The sequence below is a fragment of the Anticarsia gemmatalis genome, chromosome 23, assembly GCF_050436995.1.
Source record: "Anticarsia gemmatalis isolate Benzon Research Colony breed Stoneville strain chromosome 23, ilAntGemm2 primary, whole genome shotgun sequence".
NCBI lineage: Eukaryota > Metazoa > Arthropoda > Insecta > Lepidoptera > Erebidae > Anticarsia > Anticarsia gemmatalis.
The window spans coordinates 7,925,630-7,946,575 of NC_134767.1; the positions used below are offsets into that span (position 1 = coordinate 7,925,630).

General features: G+C 34.9%; 1 protein-coding gene and 3 non-coding genes across 6 annotated transcripts in view; all 4 read left to right on the plus strand.

Annotated features, from left to right (window-relative positions):
* nahoda (DOMON-like domain-containing protein nahoda) overlaps window positions 1–20,946 on the plus strand; it is a 107,373-nt gene that overhangs the window by 67,326 nt on the left and 19,101 nt on the right. For 2 of the 3 annotated variants that reach the window (XM_076130093.1, XM_076130094.1), the window contains exons 3-15: window positions 346–639; window positions 8,192–8,262; window positions 8,409–8,506; window positions 8,914–9,047; window positions 11,454–11,675; window positions 12,233–12,376; window positions 12,748–12,825; window positions 12,915–13,205; window positions 13,598–13,627; window positions 14,411–15,409; window positions 17,774–17,897; window positions 19,587–19,695; window positions 20,114–20,318. In XM_076130093.1, coding sequence (XP_075986208.1) covers window positions 465–639; window positions 8,192–8,262; window positions 8,409–8,506; window positions 8,914–9,047; window positions 11,454–11,675; window positions 12,233–12,376; window positions 12,748–12,825; window positions 12,915–13,205; window positions 13,598–13,627; window positions 14,411–15,409; window positions 17,774–17,897; window positions 19,587–19,695; window positions 20,114–20,318 — 2,680 coding nt within the window. In that variant the 5' untranslated portion in view covers window positions 346–464. The remainder of the gene's footprint in view (window positions 1–345; window positions 640–8,191; window positions 8,263–8,408; window positions 8,507–8,913; window positions 9,048–11,453; window positions 11,676–12,232; window positions 12,377–12,747; window positions 12,826–12,914; window positions 13,206–13,597; window positions 13,628–14,410; window positions 15,410–17,773; window positions 17,898–19,586; window positions 19,696–20,113; window positions 20,319–20,946) is intronic. The other variant, XM_076130095.1, reaches the window with a different exon arrangement.
* Window positions 4,638–4,719, plus strand: TRNAS-CGA (transfer RNA serine (anticodon CGA)). The gene has a single exon. It is a non-coding gene; the product is annotated as a tRNA-Ser (tRNA).
* On the plus strand, window positions 5,899–5,971 carry TRNAR-UCG (transfer RNA arginine (anticodon UCG)). The gene has a single exon. It is a non-coding gene; the product is annotated as a tRNA-Arg (tRNA).
* On the plus strand, window positions 8,298–8,370 carry TRNAK-CUU (transfer RNA lysine (anticodon CUU)). Its single transcript has one exon. It is a non-coding gene; the product is annotated as a tRNA-Lys (tRNA).

Sequence of the window (20,946 nt, forward strand, 5' to 3'; positions counted from 1 at the left end):
ATAGATGAAAATGAAGGTAAAAGGCGTTAGAATCGCAAGTGGATATGAAATATTTTGCTTAGTTTAGAGTAGGAGGTAGTTTATTTTTACTTTCATAGGAAAATATTCTTTAAATTTCTTTATTTTTATTAAACTTTGACTCCTGGACTTTCGTCAAACAAAGATAAAAATTACACTCGCGAACTGTGTTTATCGTTCGTTAAAAAAAATCGTTGTTTTAATTTAAGAATTTGAGCGTAATTAATGCGCCTTCATTCTTAAAGTCAAATGTTATTTTGTTTGGTAATATATTTAATCTTTTCATTAAAAATATTTTTAACTAATCTATATTTTCATTTGTTACAGATAAAACAACAAATTGGCGCAGGGAAACAAAGGAATGGCGGGCTAAAAAAGTGAATTCCAAACATGATTAGGACGTTCTAAGTTCAAAAGTGATGTGGAAGTGAAACACAAATTTTAAAATGAGAGAATCAAACATGGCGTCTTTATTAAGTGTAGCGTGTTGTGTTTTAGTGATAAGTTTTGTGTGTTACGATGTAAATGGACATGTGGCGTTGACGTACCCTCCTGCCAGGAGGTATGACTTGGACTTTTTGGATAATTCCAGAACAAAACCACCATGCGGAATGCCAAAAGGTAAGTTGAACTGTCGACTGACCGTTACAATGTTGTAATTTCAAAGATTCACCCAGGTCTGACTTTTCACGTCTTTTTTCAGTAACGTAGATGTTTTGTGAGGTTTCTTAAATAATCGATTAACAGGGGATTAATAAATTTGCCCTCGGTTTAGTTAATAAGTTTAAAAATCTTTTACTTCAATAAAAATATAGAAGTACTTAGCAACAAATCTGTACAGGTATCATGGGCCTGACTGGCGGTAAATAGGTATCTAGTCTCTTATTTCGATTTCTTGTGCTTGTTTTTTTTTTATTTTAGAGATAGGTAGTCAAACATTGGATGAAAGTATCTAAAAACTGAATAAAATATATTATTCCTATTAATAAAGTTCAGTAATTCTGTGTTAGGTGTTATAAAAAATAATTTATTCCATTAGCATTCTAGATTCCACGACCATGACCACTGAAAAATGAAATGCATAATAAATAAACCGCGAAATTATTCTTTGAACTAGTTTCAGTTTCAAAATTAAATTGATGTTGTTTATGTTTTCCGCCATGAGTTTGGACATTAAAATATGTACAGGACTTTTATTAACGTTTTAAATTGTAGTATGTTAAAACAAATTACCGCCACTTGTGTAGGTAATTTATATAAACATCGTGTTGAAACCTTTCATACGCAAAAAGTTGTAAAACGCATTTCTTGAGGACATGCAATGAATTGCAATGTTCTTAAACCGCACTTGGCCTGAGTACACGAGGCCTAACCCCTCTCTCAATTCGGGAGGAGACCCATGCCCAGCATTGCGACAGTAATTGTAGAACGCACCTATACAGGGTGTGGCGTAAATAATGGATAATCCTTTACCAGCGGATGGGCGACAACCCAACTGATCTAAATATCAAAATTTACCTCTGGCACAAGTATCATAGTTTTTGAGATTTTGGCCATTTTGTGTGTTTTTTAAAAAAAGCGATTTACGCTCGTTCTTTTTGATGCTGTGATCACAATTTAAGGCTTTTTTTAAATCCGTTTTTTGCAAATAAATCCTGAATAGATGTGCTATTGAATCTACAATCTTGTTTTGTTATTACTACTTGTTTTTTATTTAAATTATGCATTCAAAGTTAAATTTTATAATCTTTCACAACTTTTGTGCAACTTTGAGCACTTGTGGTGAAAAAAAAATGTATGGTGGCTTTACTGCCCACGCCATAAATAATTTCTAAATTTTATTAGAATTCTAAATTGGTATAACATGCAGCATTAATACCGATGATTGTCAAAATATTACAACGAACTTAAATTATTAACACTTTTGCCGGTCGACTAATTTTATTTTATCAGCGCGTTTAAGCTAAGTTTGCTTTCAAATATTCATGTTTATAGGGTTATTACACTATTAAAGATTATTTAGATGATAAAAAAGCTTGGAACTGTGCTGCTTCTACCAAGTCTATTTCAAAATAATGTATTACAATTTGATGAAAAATGATTTTTTTGTCAACAGAGTAGTTTTCTTTAGATTTGTAATTATCTTTATTATTTGAATAGTATTTATGTTTTGTATTTCTTTTTTTTTTCAACACTGCACACAAGTGCTCAAAGTTGAACAAAAGTGTTGAAAAATTATAAAATTTAACTTTGAATGCATAGTTTAAATAAAAGACAAGTAGTAAAAACAAAACAAGATATTAGGTTCAATAGCACATTAATTTAGGATTAAAATGCAAAAAATTTTGGCCATTTTGTGTGTTTAAGAAAGCGATTTACGCTCGTACTTTTTGGTGCTGTGATCACAAATTAAGACTTTTTTTTAATCCGTGTTTTGCAATTAAATCCTGAATAGATGTGCTATTGAATCTAGAACGCGCTTAGCGTGAAAAAATTAAATTAGTCGACCGGCAAAAGTGTTAATAATTTAAGTTCTTTGTAATATTTTGACAATAATCGGTATTAATGCTGCATGTTATACCAATTTAGAATTCTAATAAAATTTAGAAATTATTTATGGCGTGGGCAGTAAAGCCACCATACATTTTTTTTTCACCACAAGTGCTCAAAGTTGCACAAATTTTGTGAAAGATTATAAAATTCAACTTTGAATGCATAATTTAAATAAAAAACAAGTAGTAATAACAAAACAAGATTGTAGATTCAATAGCACATCTATTCAGGATTTCTTTGCAAAAAACGGATTTAAAAAAAGCCTTAAATTGTGATCACAGCATTAAAAAGAACGAGCTTAAATCGCTTTTTTCAAAAACACACAAAATGGCCAAAATCTCGAAAACTATGATACTTGTGCCAGAGGTAAATTTTGATATTTAGATCAGTTGGGTGGTCGCCCATCCGCTGGTAAAGGATTATCCATTATTTACGCCACACCCTGTATATTTGTTCACAAGATCACAAATATTTTAGCGTATAGAAAAAAAGTTTGTTAAATATCCGATAATCAAAAAGTTACTTAGACTACCTACTTACTTAAATCTTCACTTTACGGCCAAAATCATGCGAAAATCGATTTCTATTACAAAACGGGTAGACTTATTTTTCATTTTACTTAAATAAACCAACAAACAAAAACCAGAAATAATTTTCGAAATCAATATCCAACATTTGTTACGGTTTCGACAGCGATTAGCCAGGTGACTAGTCAGGCCGAAAATCTAGACCTGACTGAATCGTTAGCATCGTGACCTCGGGGTCAATGAACTGTGAGTCATCGTTTATGTTTTGTTGTGGCAGGTCGTGTGAAAAATATCGGGAGATTTTATGCGTATGAATTTATAAGCTTGACTGGCTTGCATTACCTACCTACTACGATTTTAAATGGTTTTAAGAAAACAAACAACCAATTATTAAATCACCTAGTAGAATTTAGGTATTTCTTTAGTTTTTGATTTTGCAAAATAGTTTGAAGGGTCAACAATTGTTGTAATAATATTATGTGTTCAAAATCTTTTGTTTGTCATTTACATTAGGTTGAGGTCAATATTATTGAAGACATCTTTCGCTAACAATGGTTAGATAATAAAATATGTCACGTACGTAGGTACCTTATCTTATTAAAACTCTTTTTATGGATAACATGGATTACCCGAATTAAGAAGGAAGTTAGTGTCTTTAAAGTTGAAAGGTAGGTTTTATGAGTACCTACCTACCTAGTTCCTTCCATATCTTTATGCACTTTAGTCTAGCAACTAAAATTAATATAAATTTGCATATTATACAGTACCCATTCAACAACGTGCCAACAAATAATGACAAACCACTATAATAACTAAGGTACAATTCACATAAACATCTCAATCATGAACTGAAACGACTGTAATGACTCACTCCGACATGACACTAACACAAGAATGTTGTCAAGGGCGCCCTTGTGGCCTTTCAAATATCCCCTCATACTACACTAGACAGCTATTCTGTTGTACAATATAACCACGTGCTTCAAATAGACTAATGCCCAGTTTTTGAGCCACATTTAGCGGTAGTTTATCTAGTTAAACTGTCATTTTTATAGGAGCTTAAACGCTATTGAATAGATAAACTGTCGCTAATTGGAGGTCAGAACAGTAAAAATCTACTCAGACTGGGTATTTTTTACAAGAAAGGGTTTGATTAGCCTTTAATAGCGAATAGAGGCTTTCGAAACTTGTGTTAATTTAACTTATCTGGATTTAAGATTAGGTAGATTAGGTAGGTAGGTACCTATATTTTTTTAAGTAACTTATATTTAGGTTTAGCTCGTGCTTAAAACGTCTCAGGTCCTCAAATCATTTATAGAATGCAAAGTAAAATGTAAAAGAATCGAATTAGGATGAAAAAAGAACCTAAGTAGGTAATAAGTATACTGTTATAAAATTGGTCAGACATTTTAGTTCTTACATAGTATAGTGGGTAGCGGGAAATAGGCCATAGGACATAGGTCTTTTCTGATAACGTATTAAATCCTAGCTAAATACTGTCTAGACAATTTGAACTGTAATTTCGAACCTTCGTAACAAGCAGTCGTGGCCGAGTGGTTAAGGCGTCTGACTCGAAATCAGATTCCCTCTGGGAGCGTAGGTTCGAATCCTACCGGCTGCGAATCTTTTTAAACTGTTCTAAGTTTTTTGCAACTGTTCTATTCTTTGTGACATATTAGTTTTTTTTGTTAACACTTAAAGTATACTAACTATAAATTTGTATTACCTGAAATGACCTAGTGGTAAGACAGGCACAGGACAATTATTTTACTAGCTGACCCGTGCGGCTCCGCTCGCGTGAATGATTTTTTTTTACTAATACAAAGCTTAATTATTCCTTAACAACAAAATATGTTTTCCTCTTTAAGAAAGTTCAAGATGTTTTTGATTGGGTTGAGGTTGGCTTAAAGAAAACTATAGAAGACTAGCTATGGAAGTTACTCACGACCAACAACGATGTCAGTTTCATGATGGTCTCAAAAACTTAAAAAAAATGGAAACGGTAGGGTATCTTTGCCTAGGTACTTCATTGACTATTAAAATATGTACAAGGTGTACTAAATACGTTAGTTAGTTACTCGCTATAAAGCTTAAGTTAAACGTTAATATCAGATGGAAAATTTTCTGAAAAGGTACTACCGGAGTATTCTGTAAATGTTTAATGTTCCTTTAGGAAATCATCTCAATTTGAACGAATTATAGTCGGATGAGACAATCACAAAATACCGTCTAACTCAAAGTATAAAAGTATTATTGTTGTACAAATTAGTATGGAAAATCCCAGCTTCTCTAACGTAAAGTGGGACTTTCCAACAATGAGAATAAGAAGAAATTACTTTGTTACGTATTTTTTAATAAAAAAACCTTTAATAAATAGGTAGTAAGTAGTACGAAAAAAGCTCAAAGCAATACGCTTCCTTTAGATACGACACTTTAAGACAGTATCTTTCAGCAGCTTTTATTAATTCAAAAGTAATTAACCTTTCCAACGATGAGAAGAACAAAAGTTTACTTACATAAAATATTTAATACAATGGTTTTAATTCAATAATACGCCGCTGTAATAGCGTAGTTTAAGCGACATTTAAGTTTTCTACTCTGTTAACTGTTCAGTTTGTACAGTGCAGAGTTAAGGTCAATACCTAACTAAGGGCTCTCAATAATAAACACGATCTAAAAATATCATTCTCATTCAAAAAAGCTTACAGTCTATTGTATTCAACGGGGTAACTTCTACCTGTTTCCGATGCGCGCGCACCCCCGCCGAACCTACCCTGCTGTAGCCACCCTTACTTCACAGGACCGTGTGGCCTAATGGATAAGGCGTCGGACTTCGGATCCGAAGATTGCAGGTTCGAGTCCTGTCACGGTCGACTTAGTTTTCTCAGCTAAACTTTTTGCGAAAAAATGTTCATGTTTTAACATTTTTTGGAAGTAAACGTAATGTGTTTTTAGTTAAACCGTACAAATAATCGATTTTATAATTTAATTGAAAAAGGACCTTTAAGGTACTAATATTAATTTTTATTTTTGAGGTCAATGTGTTCAAACCTCCTGAGAGGCCTTTAATGTGGCTTAACGGTGACCCTTCGGCCGTGTATGATACCAGAGTTTGGTAACCAGTATCATACGAAGAAAAAATGATCGTTGTAGGATACTGGTATCCAAGTGAGAGGATTTATTATTTTTCTGATACCCTTCATTATGTTTGGTAACCAGTATCCAGTGAGGAATATAACATTCTGCCTATGAAACCAACTCGGCAAAACTGTGATAAGCAAAAGGGTGGTTTCCCAACTCAATACTGAGATGAGAACCCTAACTGGTTGTGTCATTATCCACTTCTGGTTATATTATTATCCTCTTTCATCCGAGTAAAAGCCATCGGATCGCATTCTGTACCGACGCTTATTGTAAACCCTCGCTTTATTGAAAACATACAAGGAAACAAGGAAATAGTTCATGAGTTTAAATTTTTACGACTTCATTTTTAACATTTAGAGTAACATTCACTGTACATCTATAATTAATATTGTGGCAAAGCCAAAAGGTAGATTCGTTTGAGAAGAGTTTTTTCCTGCGGTGCTTGCGTTGCCAACACTCAATAGTGCTCTTCCTCCTCTCTTCGTAGTGATAAATTCAATTTCTTTACTCATTTTGGACTACAGGCAACGCGGAAATATATCAATGCAGATGACATCATCAGTTGCATACGAGGAGATGTTAAGAATTCACTTGTAATTATTTGATATTTTCCTTAGCTGATACTCGGTTACATAAAACGAAAAATCCCTATTACTTGGATACCAGTATCCTACAACGATCATTTTTTCTTCGTATGATACTGGTTACCAAACTCTGGTATCATACACGGCCGAAGCCAACGGTGATTAGTTAAAACCCTTCTAAAGAAAATCTGACGTCTTAATAACTTTGCAAGCAATTCAATATTCAAGATTTTACTTCTTTTTCCTCTTGGTTAGAAAAACAACATTAGATGTAATTGTAAATTAATTTAAGTAATGTTTTTTATGTGGTTACTTACACTGACGCATGTTATTGTCCTATTTACTGACTCATATAATAATATCAAATTATGAAATAAGTAATACTAATGACGAATTACAAGTTGAAGTTTACAATTTAATCCCGAGATGTCTAATAGAACTCTCTTTTCAGATTATTCAAGCTTTCTAATAATCTGAATCTTATGTTTAAAGTAAGAAAAACATGCTTTTTTAGGAGTAATGCTTGAAGGAAAAGCAAAGCATCTTTTCTTAATTTTCGCGTTAGAACTATCTCTACTCTTTTTTTTATTTATCTCTTTCTCATTGAGTTATAGGTATCTACATAGATTACTTATTACATATCGGTAACTCAATGGCTTTTCTATGTTTTTTGTTCTGTTGCTTTCGATAACAACTGCTGTGAATAATTGCTCAAGAACAAAATTATACGCTTTTATTGATATCAGTTGTACCTATCAAAGATTTCTCTTTCTTGTTGTCCCTTTTTTGTGTGTGGTCGCATACGAAATTAATAAATGATGGCTATTTATAAATACTAGTTTATTACGACAATAGTTCAAAGGGCCTGCCCTTTGATCTGCAGGCCACACCTTAAGACGACGATTTTACCTTCAAAATCTTCTACAAGCCTAGCCAAAATATAGACGATTTATTAAGTCTTGGCCTAGATTAGAAAAGATTGTAATAAAAATGCTCACAACTTTTCGAAAATCCCTATTTACGACACTTTTCGCAACACGATTAAGGCATCGCATAATGTAGATAATTAATTATGTGAACCGCGCTTTATGTAATAGAAAAAAAGATTTGTCAGTGGCCATTATTGTTAACCAGAAACTAAAACCCGTTCCCAAGGTATTGGACAAGATTCATTCGTTTAGAACCAGTTGCGCCATCTACATATTAATATTACGTAACAGTCGTATATGGTGTGTTGTTTGTAGTTCGAAATTTTACTGCTAGATGGCGTTGTTAAAAATATGTCATCGTATTTAGTTCCGCACACGTGGTGATTCGTAATATAAGGTATTCAGTAAACTAATATGTTTTTTATTATTGTTTCAGGAACATTAAAAACATCATTTTTATCTGGATCAACATTTACAGTACATTGGCATCTGGCGTACGCACATCGAGTAAGTGAACACTAATTTCTACTTGACAAACACCAGCCCGGCTAGCTCAGTCGGTAGAGCATGAGACTCTTAATCTCAGGGTCGTGGGTTCGAGCCCCACGTTGGGCGAAACAACTTTTTGATAAATTTTGTAACTTTTTGTTCAGGGTGGCTTCAGTTTGAGGATATTGGATGACTTGGAGAGGCCACTTCTTGACTTGACTCCAAGAGCAGGCGGTACTGAGTTTGTACGAGATGATGTTACGTGAGTAGAATATTTTATTTATCTCTTGTAGTTGCTAAAGATCGGATTATTTATTTGTTTTTCGTTCAGGGCCAGATTCACGACTTATAGATAAGTGTCGAATAAACGATCTAATGCAAAAAAGTCAAATTTTAACCTTATATGATACATTATTTACTTTTGACTGTAAACGTTTGTAACCGTCTGTCTAAATTCCATCTGATAAGATAAAATCAATACTTATTTGATAGTTTCAGGGGTTATTTAGCACAAAATTTTGCTTTTCAATTTTCATTCTTTTAATGGGTAAAAAAAAATCCTGCTTTCTTTAATCAGGAGTTATAGAAACACAAGGTTATGTAATATATATACCTATCTTTTAGGTGAAAAAAAATAAACAGACGATAAAATATTTTTTTTTGTCCTAGAGCCCAGAAATACGAAGTGAAATTACCAAGCGACTTTACATGTGAGAACTGCACGCTTCAGCTGCAGCGGGAGGCCGGTGAATGGGGATCTAACTACAGATTCTGGTCTTGTGCTGACATCGACATATTGCCACGTGAGTATTGCGTATAAGTAGTAAATAACATTGAGTACCTGAATATGAAGTGCCGCTGCGAGAAAATAATTATACCAAGAGATTTAGGACAGGAAGATACAAAGTTGTTTGGCGCTTTATTTTAGCTTTGCCATTTTTTTAGGTGCTGCGGAAGTTATTTTGCTCAAAGTCGGGTTTTATAGCTAGGTAGGTAGGTACTCATCATATTTTAGATAGTTACAAAACCTTACGGGGATTTCAAACAATATATTTTTCTCATTGGATACCCTGAGGCGCCCATAGCCAGTTGCGCTCATAGGTCGGTAAACGATCTGTGGGTTAAGCAAACCTTGGCGCGGTTATTCTATAGATGGGTGACCGCATAGTGATATTTGAACTGGACGTCTCCATTAATCTCGTTCAGTCTCAATCTGCCTTAGGCATAAAACATTCATCCAAGTCATCAACACCGTTTAATAGAACACAAGTATTTCTCAACAAAACTCATTACTCACTAATATATGCTAATATATTTATAACATATCTACTACTAGGTGTAATGGTGCCAAATCATTTAGCTATCCAAGTCAAGGTGATCTTGTATATTATGTAATTTGTTAAATTCTAACCCACGTTGTTTGGTAAGCTGTCACACTTTTATGGATGGGTTAGTGTGCGACTTGATGATAAGCTAGTAACCTGCCCCGGATTTGCCTAGGTCTGGTTAATTTGCACAGAAATATTAGACATTATTGTATACTTGATGGAACATCAAGCAAAACTTCTTATCTTCTGACTGTTATCTTAATTGACAACAACCGGGACCGACTTCTTACAAGTCCTCCGAAGCACGGAGACGCCCAGTTCAAATCGTTCGTTTACCGACCGGTGAGCGCAACCGGCTATGGGCGCCTCGCTCGAAGCAAAACTGCTTTAACTGTTAAAGATACTTTAAATTACTAAAAATAATAGCCAAGGTGCGTTTGATGAATGATTACGTGAAACGGTGAAAGATTCGCAGTCATTAATTGATTCTAGATTTAACTAATAGTACCTAAGCGAAATTCACAAAAAAAAATGCTCTTTAGTAGCGAATCACTTCTAGTCATATAGATGAATAAATATGTTTAAGGTTGTCGCAAAAGCTTTAAGCCGACTGAATACCGTTCAAATTCCAGCATCATTCTAATTTAATTAATAATTTATTGATGCAGTTTTTTACGCAATAATATTAATTATTTAAAATTGTATCAATGCGATAGTTCATAGTTCAATGTTTTATTAATTTACATCCTGATATGTTAAGGTTATGATTAACACACTGGCTTAATTCGTTATTTTTATTGAGTGCATTGTAAAACTTAAAACTGTTACTTATTTATCATTCAAATTTTTATTCAATTTATAAGACTTTAAGCCTTAATTCCTATTATATTCGGATTCTTACAGAATGTCGGAAAGATAAAGCCCGGTTTCTGAGGTACAATTACCGATAGTTTCAATAGCGTTCAAACTCGTATAAAAGAACGCGATTAACCGGGGGTTAATCTTTTATTCGTTACGTGATTTGACAAGAGTCCATAGTATATCCAGGATTTAGTTATTTTTTCGCAAAATTAATTATGCTTTGAACTACACTTGGGTACTGTAGAAAGGGCCGATGGCGGTGCCTTAAAAGTAATCAGATGCTTTAAGCACGCCTGTGCCTAGAAGGACATTTCCTGTAATATTTTCCACTTCTAATAACTACGCATACCCCTGTCAACTTATAATAGTTTATATCTACAAATCTTTTACTTTGACAAGCAGACCTATTAAAGCAATTCGACGCTGTCAGTTTAAATTAATCTTAATATACATATTAACTGCATACCAATGCACATCTCATTTAAATAAATTAGATTGTCCGAATGTCTGTTGTTAAACAAGGTTGGTTATTAATCTATTATTGATTAGTTTTTGCATATAAATAACTCATTTACATATGTTTTAAATCAAGGAAATTGTGCATATTTAAAAGGGGGTCAAAATGTTTTACGCACTTAATTTAGTTGCATATATTTTCTAGTCAAAGATAATCTCTCGCCTTCCACATGTACATATGTTTCTTACTTACATATAATATCCAATGCCCATCCCAACATTATTCATTATTATACTAGGGCATAAAAACGGATATGTGAGTCACCTCGCCGCAATAACCATAGCGCCGCGTGTGGTGGGTTCGAATCCCACCGGACAAATTTTTGTGTGATGAGCACGGGTATTTGTTCTGAGCCTGGTTGTCAATTTATCTATACAAGTATATACGTATGTTTATCAGTTATTTGATTACCATAGTAAGCTCAACTTAGCTCTTAATCAAATGACCGTAAGCGAGTTGTTCAATGATATTTATTTAATTATATCTATTTGTATGATTTTCAGGTAAAGAATACCACGAGACATGTTCAGGCCACGGCTTCTACATCCTGGGCCGGTGCAAATGCAACAAGATGTACTCCGGCTCCCGCTGTCAGTTCAGTGACGAGTGTTCTGAAGACAACGACTGTGGGTTGCGAGGCAAATGTATTGATGTTAATGCTACCGAGTCGCCGACGAAGATGTGTTATTGTCCGTTCGGGTTTTATGGCAAAGGATGTAATAAGAGTGAGTATTGTTTTTTACAGTTTTTTTAGTAGTATGAAGACCTTGCTGATACTCTTTCGAATTTTACATTAATTATCGTACGTCAAATCTAATGTTCGTTCTGCTTATTCACGACTTTTCTTCAAACTTTAAACTTCGGAACTTCAAAGTTCTGTCTGATAAAGTTTAAGATTTGAAAGGAAACAGAAATTTCGTGTTCCGAAGTTATGACGCTTATTCGATTCCCTTAAATTTTTATCAAATTCGATATGAATCCAGCCTTTTAATTAAACTACTAAGCTTTCGTTTAAAGTCTGTTCTTGTGGGTAGTATGCCTGAAGCCTATTAGATGCTTACAACACAGGTTTTACATGCGCCAGCCGATTTGACAAAGCCGTGTTTGATAAAGAAAAGATAAGTTTTTTATATCAATGTTAGGCAAAAGCAAAAGAAGTGGTACAAAAGTTGGCGAGAACACGCTCTTAACATATGTATATATAAAACTATTACTTATTACTACTACTTACTTTACTATTTAAAGCTGAACTGTGATATATTATTCTTCTCCATATTTTCAGAGTCGCCATGGAAGGACAAGCAAGTGAACCTGGGACTGTACAGTAAGCGTGAAATGTCTAAAGAGTTCAACCTGTACTGGAGGATATTGAAGGAAGATGCCGAGATTGAAGTTATTATGATGGTCAACGGCACTTCTTATGCTGGTCAGTATTTACTTACATAAATAGACGACGACGTCAAATAGAGATAAATGAGTTTCACCGGTCGAATATTAGGAAATGTAATATATATTATGTGCCTGCTACGCAGAGGTCTCTGTTATGAATCCGGTATTTGGTTATAAATTAATAAATGAATTTTCGCTCAAGAAACGGTTAATGTGTTAAGAAGTTGAGGTTTAAGTCCTCCTTCCCTCGGAGGGCTCGTAAAATCGGTCCTGCGCCTGACCTCCTATAAGTCGAGTCGGATATCCGTCCCACTGGACTATAAGAGTGAGGGAATATATAGTGTACCAGTGTATAGTATAAACTAAGTCTTCAGAAACTTAAACCTAAACCTCACCTTCCTATTTCAGCTGTTGGTTGGCGTCCAAGCGGGTTGACAAAGCAGTGTAAACACTTCCCTGTACTAGGACCTCCCATTGGAGAAAAACGTAAGTAATCAAGACCTTTAATCATCCCCATTTACCCTACCTTTAAATAAAAAGATCCATCATTTATTTATTAAACAATCTAATTATAGCAAGCACACCAAAACCCGAACCATTACCCGAGCCGGAACCAAAAGCAGAACCGGAACCCAGCGCAGAACCCGAACCGGAACCGAGTCCGGAACCCAAACCGGAACCGACAGCGGAACCCGAACCCGTTGCGGAACCGACAGCCGAACCCACACCAGAACCGACTAAACCAGAGAATGATAATAGAAATAAGAGAGTCGCGATGCATTCTCTTGATGGATTTGATTTTAAGAATTTGGGTGATGACGTCACTGTTAAGACTAGCGTGTCGTACCAAGTGTCTAGGTCTAAAGGTAGGTTGATTGAATACTTTTAAAATATTAAAAATATACCTTCATAGGGCTTTTTAGTCAACTCACACGCCAATTGATTTCAAATTAAGTAGAGTTTGTACCGTGGGCGCGCGTGGTAACCAGATAACTGGTAAACATACTTATTATGTACCAATTTCACAGTAATCATTTAAAGTAGACTTGTGGGATGATCTTTAAGTACTTAACTAATAACTGTACTATCTTGTATTTATCATAATAAGTTATTTTGGAAACAGCCTTCTAAATATAGCTGTTTTTATCATGAGAAAAAAAGGAGAGAATGATTATTGAAATAAAAATATTCACACACAAAGGTTAGGTTTCAAATTTATTTATGTTTGGTAATCGAACCTAGGTTTTTACTTTCACAGGTCGTAAAAAACGAGCTGCAAACGAATCAAGTAAGTACAAAACCATGTTTTACCCGACTGCGCGCAAGCAAAAGAAGGGTTATCTAGCACCACACATAACACTACGCTAATACTGGCGACGCCACATGCAAAATTACTGCACAATATTATATAGAATTGGCATACTAACTACCGTATCATAGTTCTATCACTGACCATATTATATTTACATAAGCCTATATAGCCCGTGGCCCATATGCCTGTGGCTCCCGTACATATAATTTATTATCCGACCAAGTTTACTCAAATTTGGTTCAGTAATTTCTGAGAAAAGGTAAAAATGAAAGAAGGACAAATAAGCAAACACACTTTACCATGAATAATTATGAGAAAGTGTCTATATACTAGCCGCCAGGCTATACGCTATGTACTACATGTTACATAGCCTATAGCCTTATGAATAAGGCAAATACTGATTGATAGTTTTAGAGTAATCTTTAAAACTATCGGTCGTGCGTTTAAAACATAAAATTTAGTTATTTATCCTAGCAGACCTGGTAAACCTGGTAAGACTTATAGGTACTTATTGCCTAATTGGTCTAGAGAAATTGCTTGTCTGCTAAAACAAACTATTATTTATAAGTATTTTATGTGTATTGTATTTATGTATTTTTATATTTTGTATTATTTTGCACATAATATTTATTCTTCTATATGTCTTTAAAAATTAAAATTTTATATCTATTATATGGAAAATTCCATGCAAAGCAACCAGTCAGTGATAGAACAAGCTCTTATGTATATAAATGCTGCATGTTTACATTGTTTTTACAGATTTGGACACTACGACAGCTATTTTACCCCATAACCACACTGTTACTACCGAAAACATTGCCCATACAGAACCTCGACCAAAAATCCCAACGAGAACAAAATGGCGACCAAAGTCCAAACAAACACCTAGTAGTACAACTCCCATGACCCCTACCACTCCCGAACCAAAAATCGAAACGACTCTAGAACCTAAGTCGGAACCGGAACCGACTTCCGAACCTACTCCCGAGCCTAAATCTGAGCCGGAACCAGAACCGACTTCGGAACCGAAGTCTGAGCCTGAACCGACTCCGGAACCTAAATCCGAACCAGAACCGACTTCTGAACCTGAACCAGTGGCTGAGCCTGAAGCCGAACCCACTCCCGAACCCGAGCCTGAACCCGAACCCGAATCTGAACCTGAACCCGAACCGACTTCTGAACCCGAAGCTACTCCCGAACCTAAGGCTGAACCAGAGCCCACTCCCGAACCAAAATCAGAACCGGAGCCTACCCCTGAACCGAAATCCGAGCCCGAACCTACTCCCGAACCCAAATCCGAACCGAGTTCCACTCCGGAACCAGCCCCAGAACCCAAACCGGTTTTAGAAGTAGTGCCTAAAGCCAAATCTTTACATCCTAATGCTCACTCTAAGTCAAAATCAAAACCGGAACCAAAATCTGAGCCTGAACCTACTCCCGAGCCTAAATCTGAGCCCGAACCAGCTGCTGAACCGAAAGCTGAACCCGAACCCGCTCCAGAACCGAAATCTGAACCCGAACCTACCCCTGAACCAAAATCAGAACCAGAACCTACTCCGGAACCGAAATCTGAACCTGAACCCACTCCAGAACCTAAGGCAGAACCCGAATCTACCCCTGAACCTAAAGCAGAACCTGAACCCACTCCTGAACCAAAGTCGGAACCGGAACCGACTCCCGAACCCGAATCGTCCCCAGTACCCTACGCAGAATCGGAACCCGAGACATTGCTAGTGAAGGGACTTACTGAAGAAGCAGGTAACCGCCACATGCTTTGCACAAAATGTAAACATATGTATTGGTATCTTATTTAATTAAGTCTATGAATAAATAAATTCAACCTATAACTGGTCTAAGGTCTTCTCCAGGAATGGACGAGGGGCTATCCCTTGGGTGTTACCTAATGAAAGAGTAGGCTAAGAACTTTATATGCCTTTGAAAACAGTTAAATGGACAGACATGCAGAGATTATTTTACTTCAATACTGATCACAATACCTTCCCCCTTTGGGAACGGCTGAATGATTTGAAAAAAATCTTTTGAGGAATTTTCAGGGATTTATGTAGAACCAATAATATTGTAATTCAAGAAAAGTCCCAATATCTGAGGACTTAAAAAATATTTCCTCTCACCCAATTTGAACTCATGATCTTTAATACCGTCCTTTAAAAGAGTTATCAATTTTAATTTAATGTTTATTTCGCTAATAAATGGATACCAATACAAATGTTTATTTGTAGTAAATTAGTTGTATTTGTATAGCAAGTTTGTAGCACATTGTCAATAATTACGTTAATATGATGTAGAACTAATATTTAGTAAGCATAACATATTGGATGTATGACTGAGAATTTTGGAGGTAAAGTCACCACTAAACATTTTTTACGCACCTATCTAATATAGTAAAACTATATTTTTGTCTTTGATTATCAATTAATATATTTAATGACAAAATTAAAAAAAAAACAAAAGTAATATGACTAATAAAATTTTGACTAGAAAACATTCAGTTATTATTTCGAGTGATTGCAACGAAACCAAAAATAAATTACAAAAAAATTGAGAATCTCATCCTCATTTTTTAAAATCGGTTAATAGCTTCTTTGATGGTGACAATATCTCCAAAATATTTGATAGCTTGTATGAACGGTAAAACATAAAACTAATCTCCTCATTTTTCATTTCCATTCCTTTCTCTTGCATCCGAGAAAGATCTATTCTTGCATGTCATCTTCATTCTTGCATGAAGTATCTAGCTTCTGTTGTCTTTGCTTTAATTGTCTTAGCTTTGCTCTGGGCTTTTGGCCAACGACGTACCTTCTATTGTCCTAATTGTCCCACTTTCCTAAACTTTTATTAATTTTCTTTACCAAAATGTCGACTTTTCAGTACCCTAGGTTTCTTTTCAGATCCTACTGATATTCTTTTCTAATGTGTGTTCTCCTTTTAATCTATTTCTTTAACTTTTATTGTGTTTGAGGATGGATTGATATAATACTATACGGTATATAATATAATACATAATTATTTAAAAGGACGGGTCCAGACTTACTTGCAAGGTGATTTTTTGGTATTGTTCCTTTTGTGTCTCAGATGTCTCTGGTAAAAATTGGGAAAATGATTTCAAGTTTGCAGAAAAATCAAACAACACCGACGTTTGACGACTTAATTCCTTTGAAATAAAGTTGCTGACATCAAGTTTCAATTTCAATGAAAATACCTGTTTTATACATTATTGATATTTAGAGAGTACAAGGTATACCTGTTTTTGTAGTTTGTTGGACCCGTCTTTCTGCGGGCTTATCACGTATCTCAGTTGACAATTAGTGTACGTCAAATTGATGGTCACTATTCAGTACATTGCTGCTTTGACTTAACTTGTCAATCCCTATTATCTAAGGGAGAACACAATGTACAGCATAGTGGTTTTCAAATAGTTGTCTACTGAAATACGTGATAGCCCCGTGAACTAAATATATTTTAATAACTCTTAACTTGTACAGAATGTGTGTGTAACAATTTTTGTTTTTGATGGGAGTCGTAATATGTTACTTTTGGATAAATTTATTAAAAATTGGGAGTGATTCGGTATTCTGGAAGGTGTTAATGAATGTGTAGATAAACAAGTGTTTTAAAAATATTTGTATTTTTATGTGTGAGTTTATTTACAGAGTATATAGTTACGAGATTTACTTTTCACTGCCAATGGTCTTTAAATATTTTATACACATATCGTGGAGTCATCGTCACGAATCGTCATATAAATCAAGCATTGGCAGTAAAAAGATAGAAAAATGTTTTAGAATGAGTGTGTACAATTAAAAAATAAATATATGTATAAATATAAAAAATATGCCCATAGGTTCCCAACGTTACGTGGACTACTCCCCCCTTCACGAGAAAAAATTCCAGGGTCTTACTTTACGTAGTAGTAACAAACCATTTTTTATTTTCTCTTACATATTGTTTGTCTTTGAACCTTTCTCTACCCTTCCAAAAAGCTCACTATCTCCGTTGGGAACCTATGTTTTACATCGTTTTCAGGAGCGAAAAAATCTTCAAGTATCAAAATATTTCATCCAACTATAAATACAAAGTATCAATAATGTATCATATTTGTAGGCTACTATCCTGAACACGATTACGTGCCCAAGTTTGAGTTCAACCCTATGGATTGTACGGATATCGTCATTGGCACGGCTAAGGGCAACTACCATAGAGTACTGGATTACTATACTAGAGATAGGTGAGTAACTGTTACTTAATATAAATATAATATATCTGTCAGATCAGGGATCGTTTATTAATCTTGATTATGTTGGACCCAGAGAAGTAGAAAATAGTAGAAAACATCTTGTATATCCCCTAAGATCTTTGTGCTAGCTTATTTTATTAGCTCTTAATTCGATTTTTTACCAATTTTTAAGCAGATAAAACAGTTTTATTACACTCAACTGGGGCCATTTCAAAAGTAACTAGTAAAGTAGAAACTACATATTGTCAGTTTATTAGATTCTCCTTCATACTACTAGTCCATTGAAATGTTACATGAGTTTTACATTTCTTAGAGGACGCAATTTTATTTTTGGAACATGTAGGGGGGGTCAATAGAAGCTTAACTTGAAGTTTGTGGGGTCGCCACTCTTGTCCCCCGGCCGCCATCTTGAAGAAGGGGGTGGAAACACTTTTTTGCTATATCTCGGAAACTATGCGTCTTACAATAAAATTGTCATAGCATAATTTGTAGCAAATCATTTTGCCTACAAATATGTCTCATAACTTTTTGCCCTAAATTAACAATTAAAGAAGTTGTAAGCAAAATAGTGCATTTTTTAAATAATAATTTTCTTTATTGCTCTATAACTTTTTTTAACGACAACCACGCAAATCGATCTCTAAGGTTAAGCCACCCTTGCCGAGGTTGTTCTGTGGATGGGTGACCATCTTACACATATCGAGTTCCTAAGTGTTTTGGAAGGCATGTTAAATTTTGGGTTCCGGCTGTCATTTCCGAAGATCTTTGACAGTAGTTAACAGTAGTCAGAAGCTTGAAAGTCTGACAACCAGTCTTAACGAAGGGTATCGTTTTATATCCAAACTAACTGGATTGTGGAGGTCAGATAGGCAGTCGCTTCATGTAAAACACTGGCACACATTCAGCTGCATCTGATGAGGCTGGAAGCCGAATCCAACATTGTTTGGAAAAAAGGCTAAACTGATATGTATATATACAAAAAAAATACCTTAGACCAAACTTGTAGAGTATTTTTCAAGGATTTTTTTCCCTATAAGTTTTTTCAATGTCATTAATTAGAAACTCAGTAACAGCGCTCCGAAATAGACCTGATTCGGAAAGAAATTTTTTGTAAATAATATTTACTTTTTTGCTTATAACTTCTTCAATAGTTATTTTAGGGCAAAAAATTATGAGACATATTTGTAGGCAAAATGATTTGCTACAAATTATGCTTTGACAATTTTATTGTAAGACGCATAGTTTCCGAGATATAGCGAAAAAAGTGTTTTCACCCCTTTTTCCAAGATGGCGGCCGGGGGACAAGAGTGGCAACCCCACAAACTTCAAGTTAAGCTTCTATTGACCCCCTCTACATGTTCCAAAAATAAAATTGCGTCCTCTAACAAATGCAATATTCGACCCTCAAATTGTAACATTTCAATGGACTATACACATCGTCACATTCCTATTCTTCTGACGCAATTTGTACGTTTGTAATGGGCTTAGTATAGAACCTTAGAAATTTGAAGCTTTTTACCTTTGCTATTATTCATTGGATTGAGTTGTTCTTATCTATATTAAAACTTCTTTTTGCTATAGAAAGATGGATATTATGAATCATAGCCCAACAAACAATTATGTTAACTAAGATTCAATTCAACAGCAAAGTAAGTAATCAAATGATATTTGTATGTATAGGTCGACTCCACGAGTGGACACGTTCTGGGGTGGGCACGACGACATCACAGCTGCATCAGGATACGAGGAGAATGGAGTCACCACCATCATGTTCAGGAAAAAGATTAAGGTACTTTATCGTGATGACTTTATCATTAACTATATTGCTTCTAGATAAAGTTTTTCGCGACTTTGTCCGTGTGAGATTATTTTTAGGGTTAAATGTGTTAATTATTATTTTATACCCGATGATAATCTAGGCTATGTATTAATATTATTTGTGCCACTATTTTAAATTTATTCACTGGCTCTTGCTCTATAAAGGTACAAGCAAATCCATTATAAAATTTTATTAAGTCTGCTTTTCTAAAATAACTTATTTCTGAAGAAGTTTTAATCAAAAAGATATAGATCTTACGCGTGCTATGTTAGAATAAGCAAAAAATCTACAAAAAGATTTTGTAGATTTTTTGCTTATTCGAATTTTTTTTTAATCAAATCTTCAGAAAAAGTGAAAATTTATATACCTTAACTTCTCTTTTCTTCAGGCCAAAGAACCGACGGACCACTCCATAGTAGACGACACAATGCACGTCATCTGGGCACGAGGGCAAGAGCCCAAGAAATACGTGCACTCGCCTCCGTCGGGACTCGAACGTGGGACCGCATCTACGGGCGACTTCTACAGGCAGGATGAGCTCAAGTACCACGGTCATGGACACCAGAGAGGTGTCGCTAGTATTAACTTCTTCGGTGAGTGATTGTTGAGAACTATTCTGAAATGTTTTTTCATTAGCTAATTTGGTATATTCCCTCAGCATTAGTAGTCAATTATTAAGTTGATAATATTATATTCCTAGCATTAGTAGTCCATACAAAAGTTAAATTTAGGTTTACGTTTTTTCAGAGCACGCAATTTATTTTATGTGTAGTAGTGTGAGTAGAAGCCTAAGTTCAAGTTTGGGTTACCTTAACCTTACCTTACCTTAACCTTGTCCTCCAGCCGCCACTTTGGAAAAAAGGCGTCGTCCTCTGAATAACGCAAGCGAAAGCCTAAAAAATGTAACATTTCTATGGACTATAGGTGTTACAGAAAAAGGTCTCATTAAAAGACGTTTAGAAGGATCGTAGCAAGTGGCATTTTCTTATCTTTATCTAACTCTATGTGAAAAAGGCGTGATTTTATGTATGTACTAGCTTGTCCTCGCGACTTCGACCGTGTGGATTGATTTAGGACAGAAATTTCATACAAACTTTCAATTTCTATTTTATCCCCTTAAGAAGAATTGATTAAAATCCTTTCTACGTGAATGCCTACGTCATAAGATCTAGGCAGGTAGTTAGACAAATTTCAGGCCGATCCGTCCAGCGATTTGGGCTG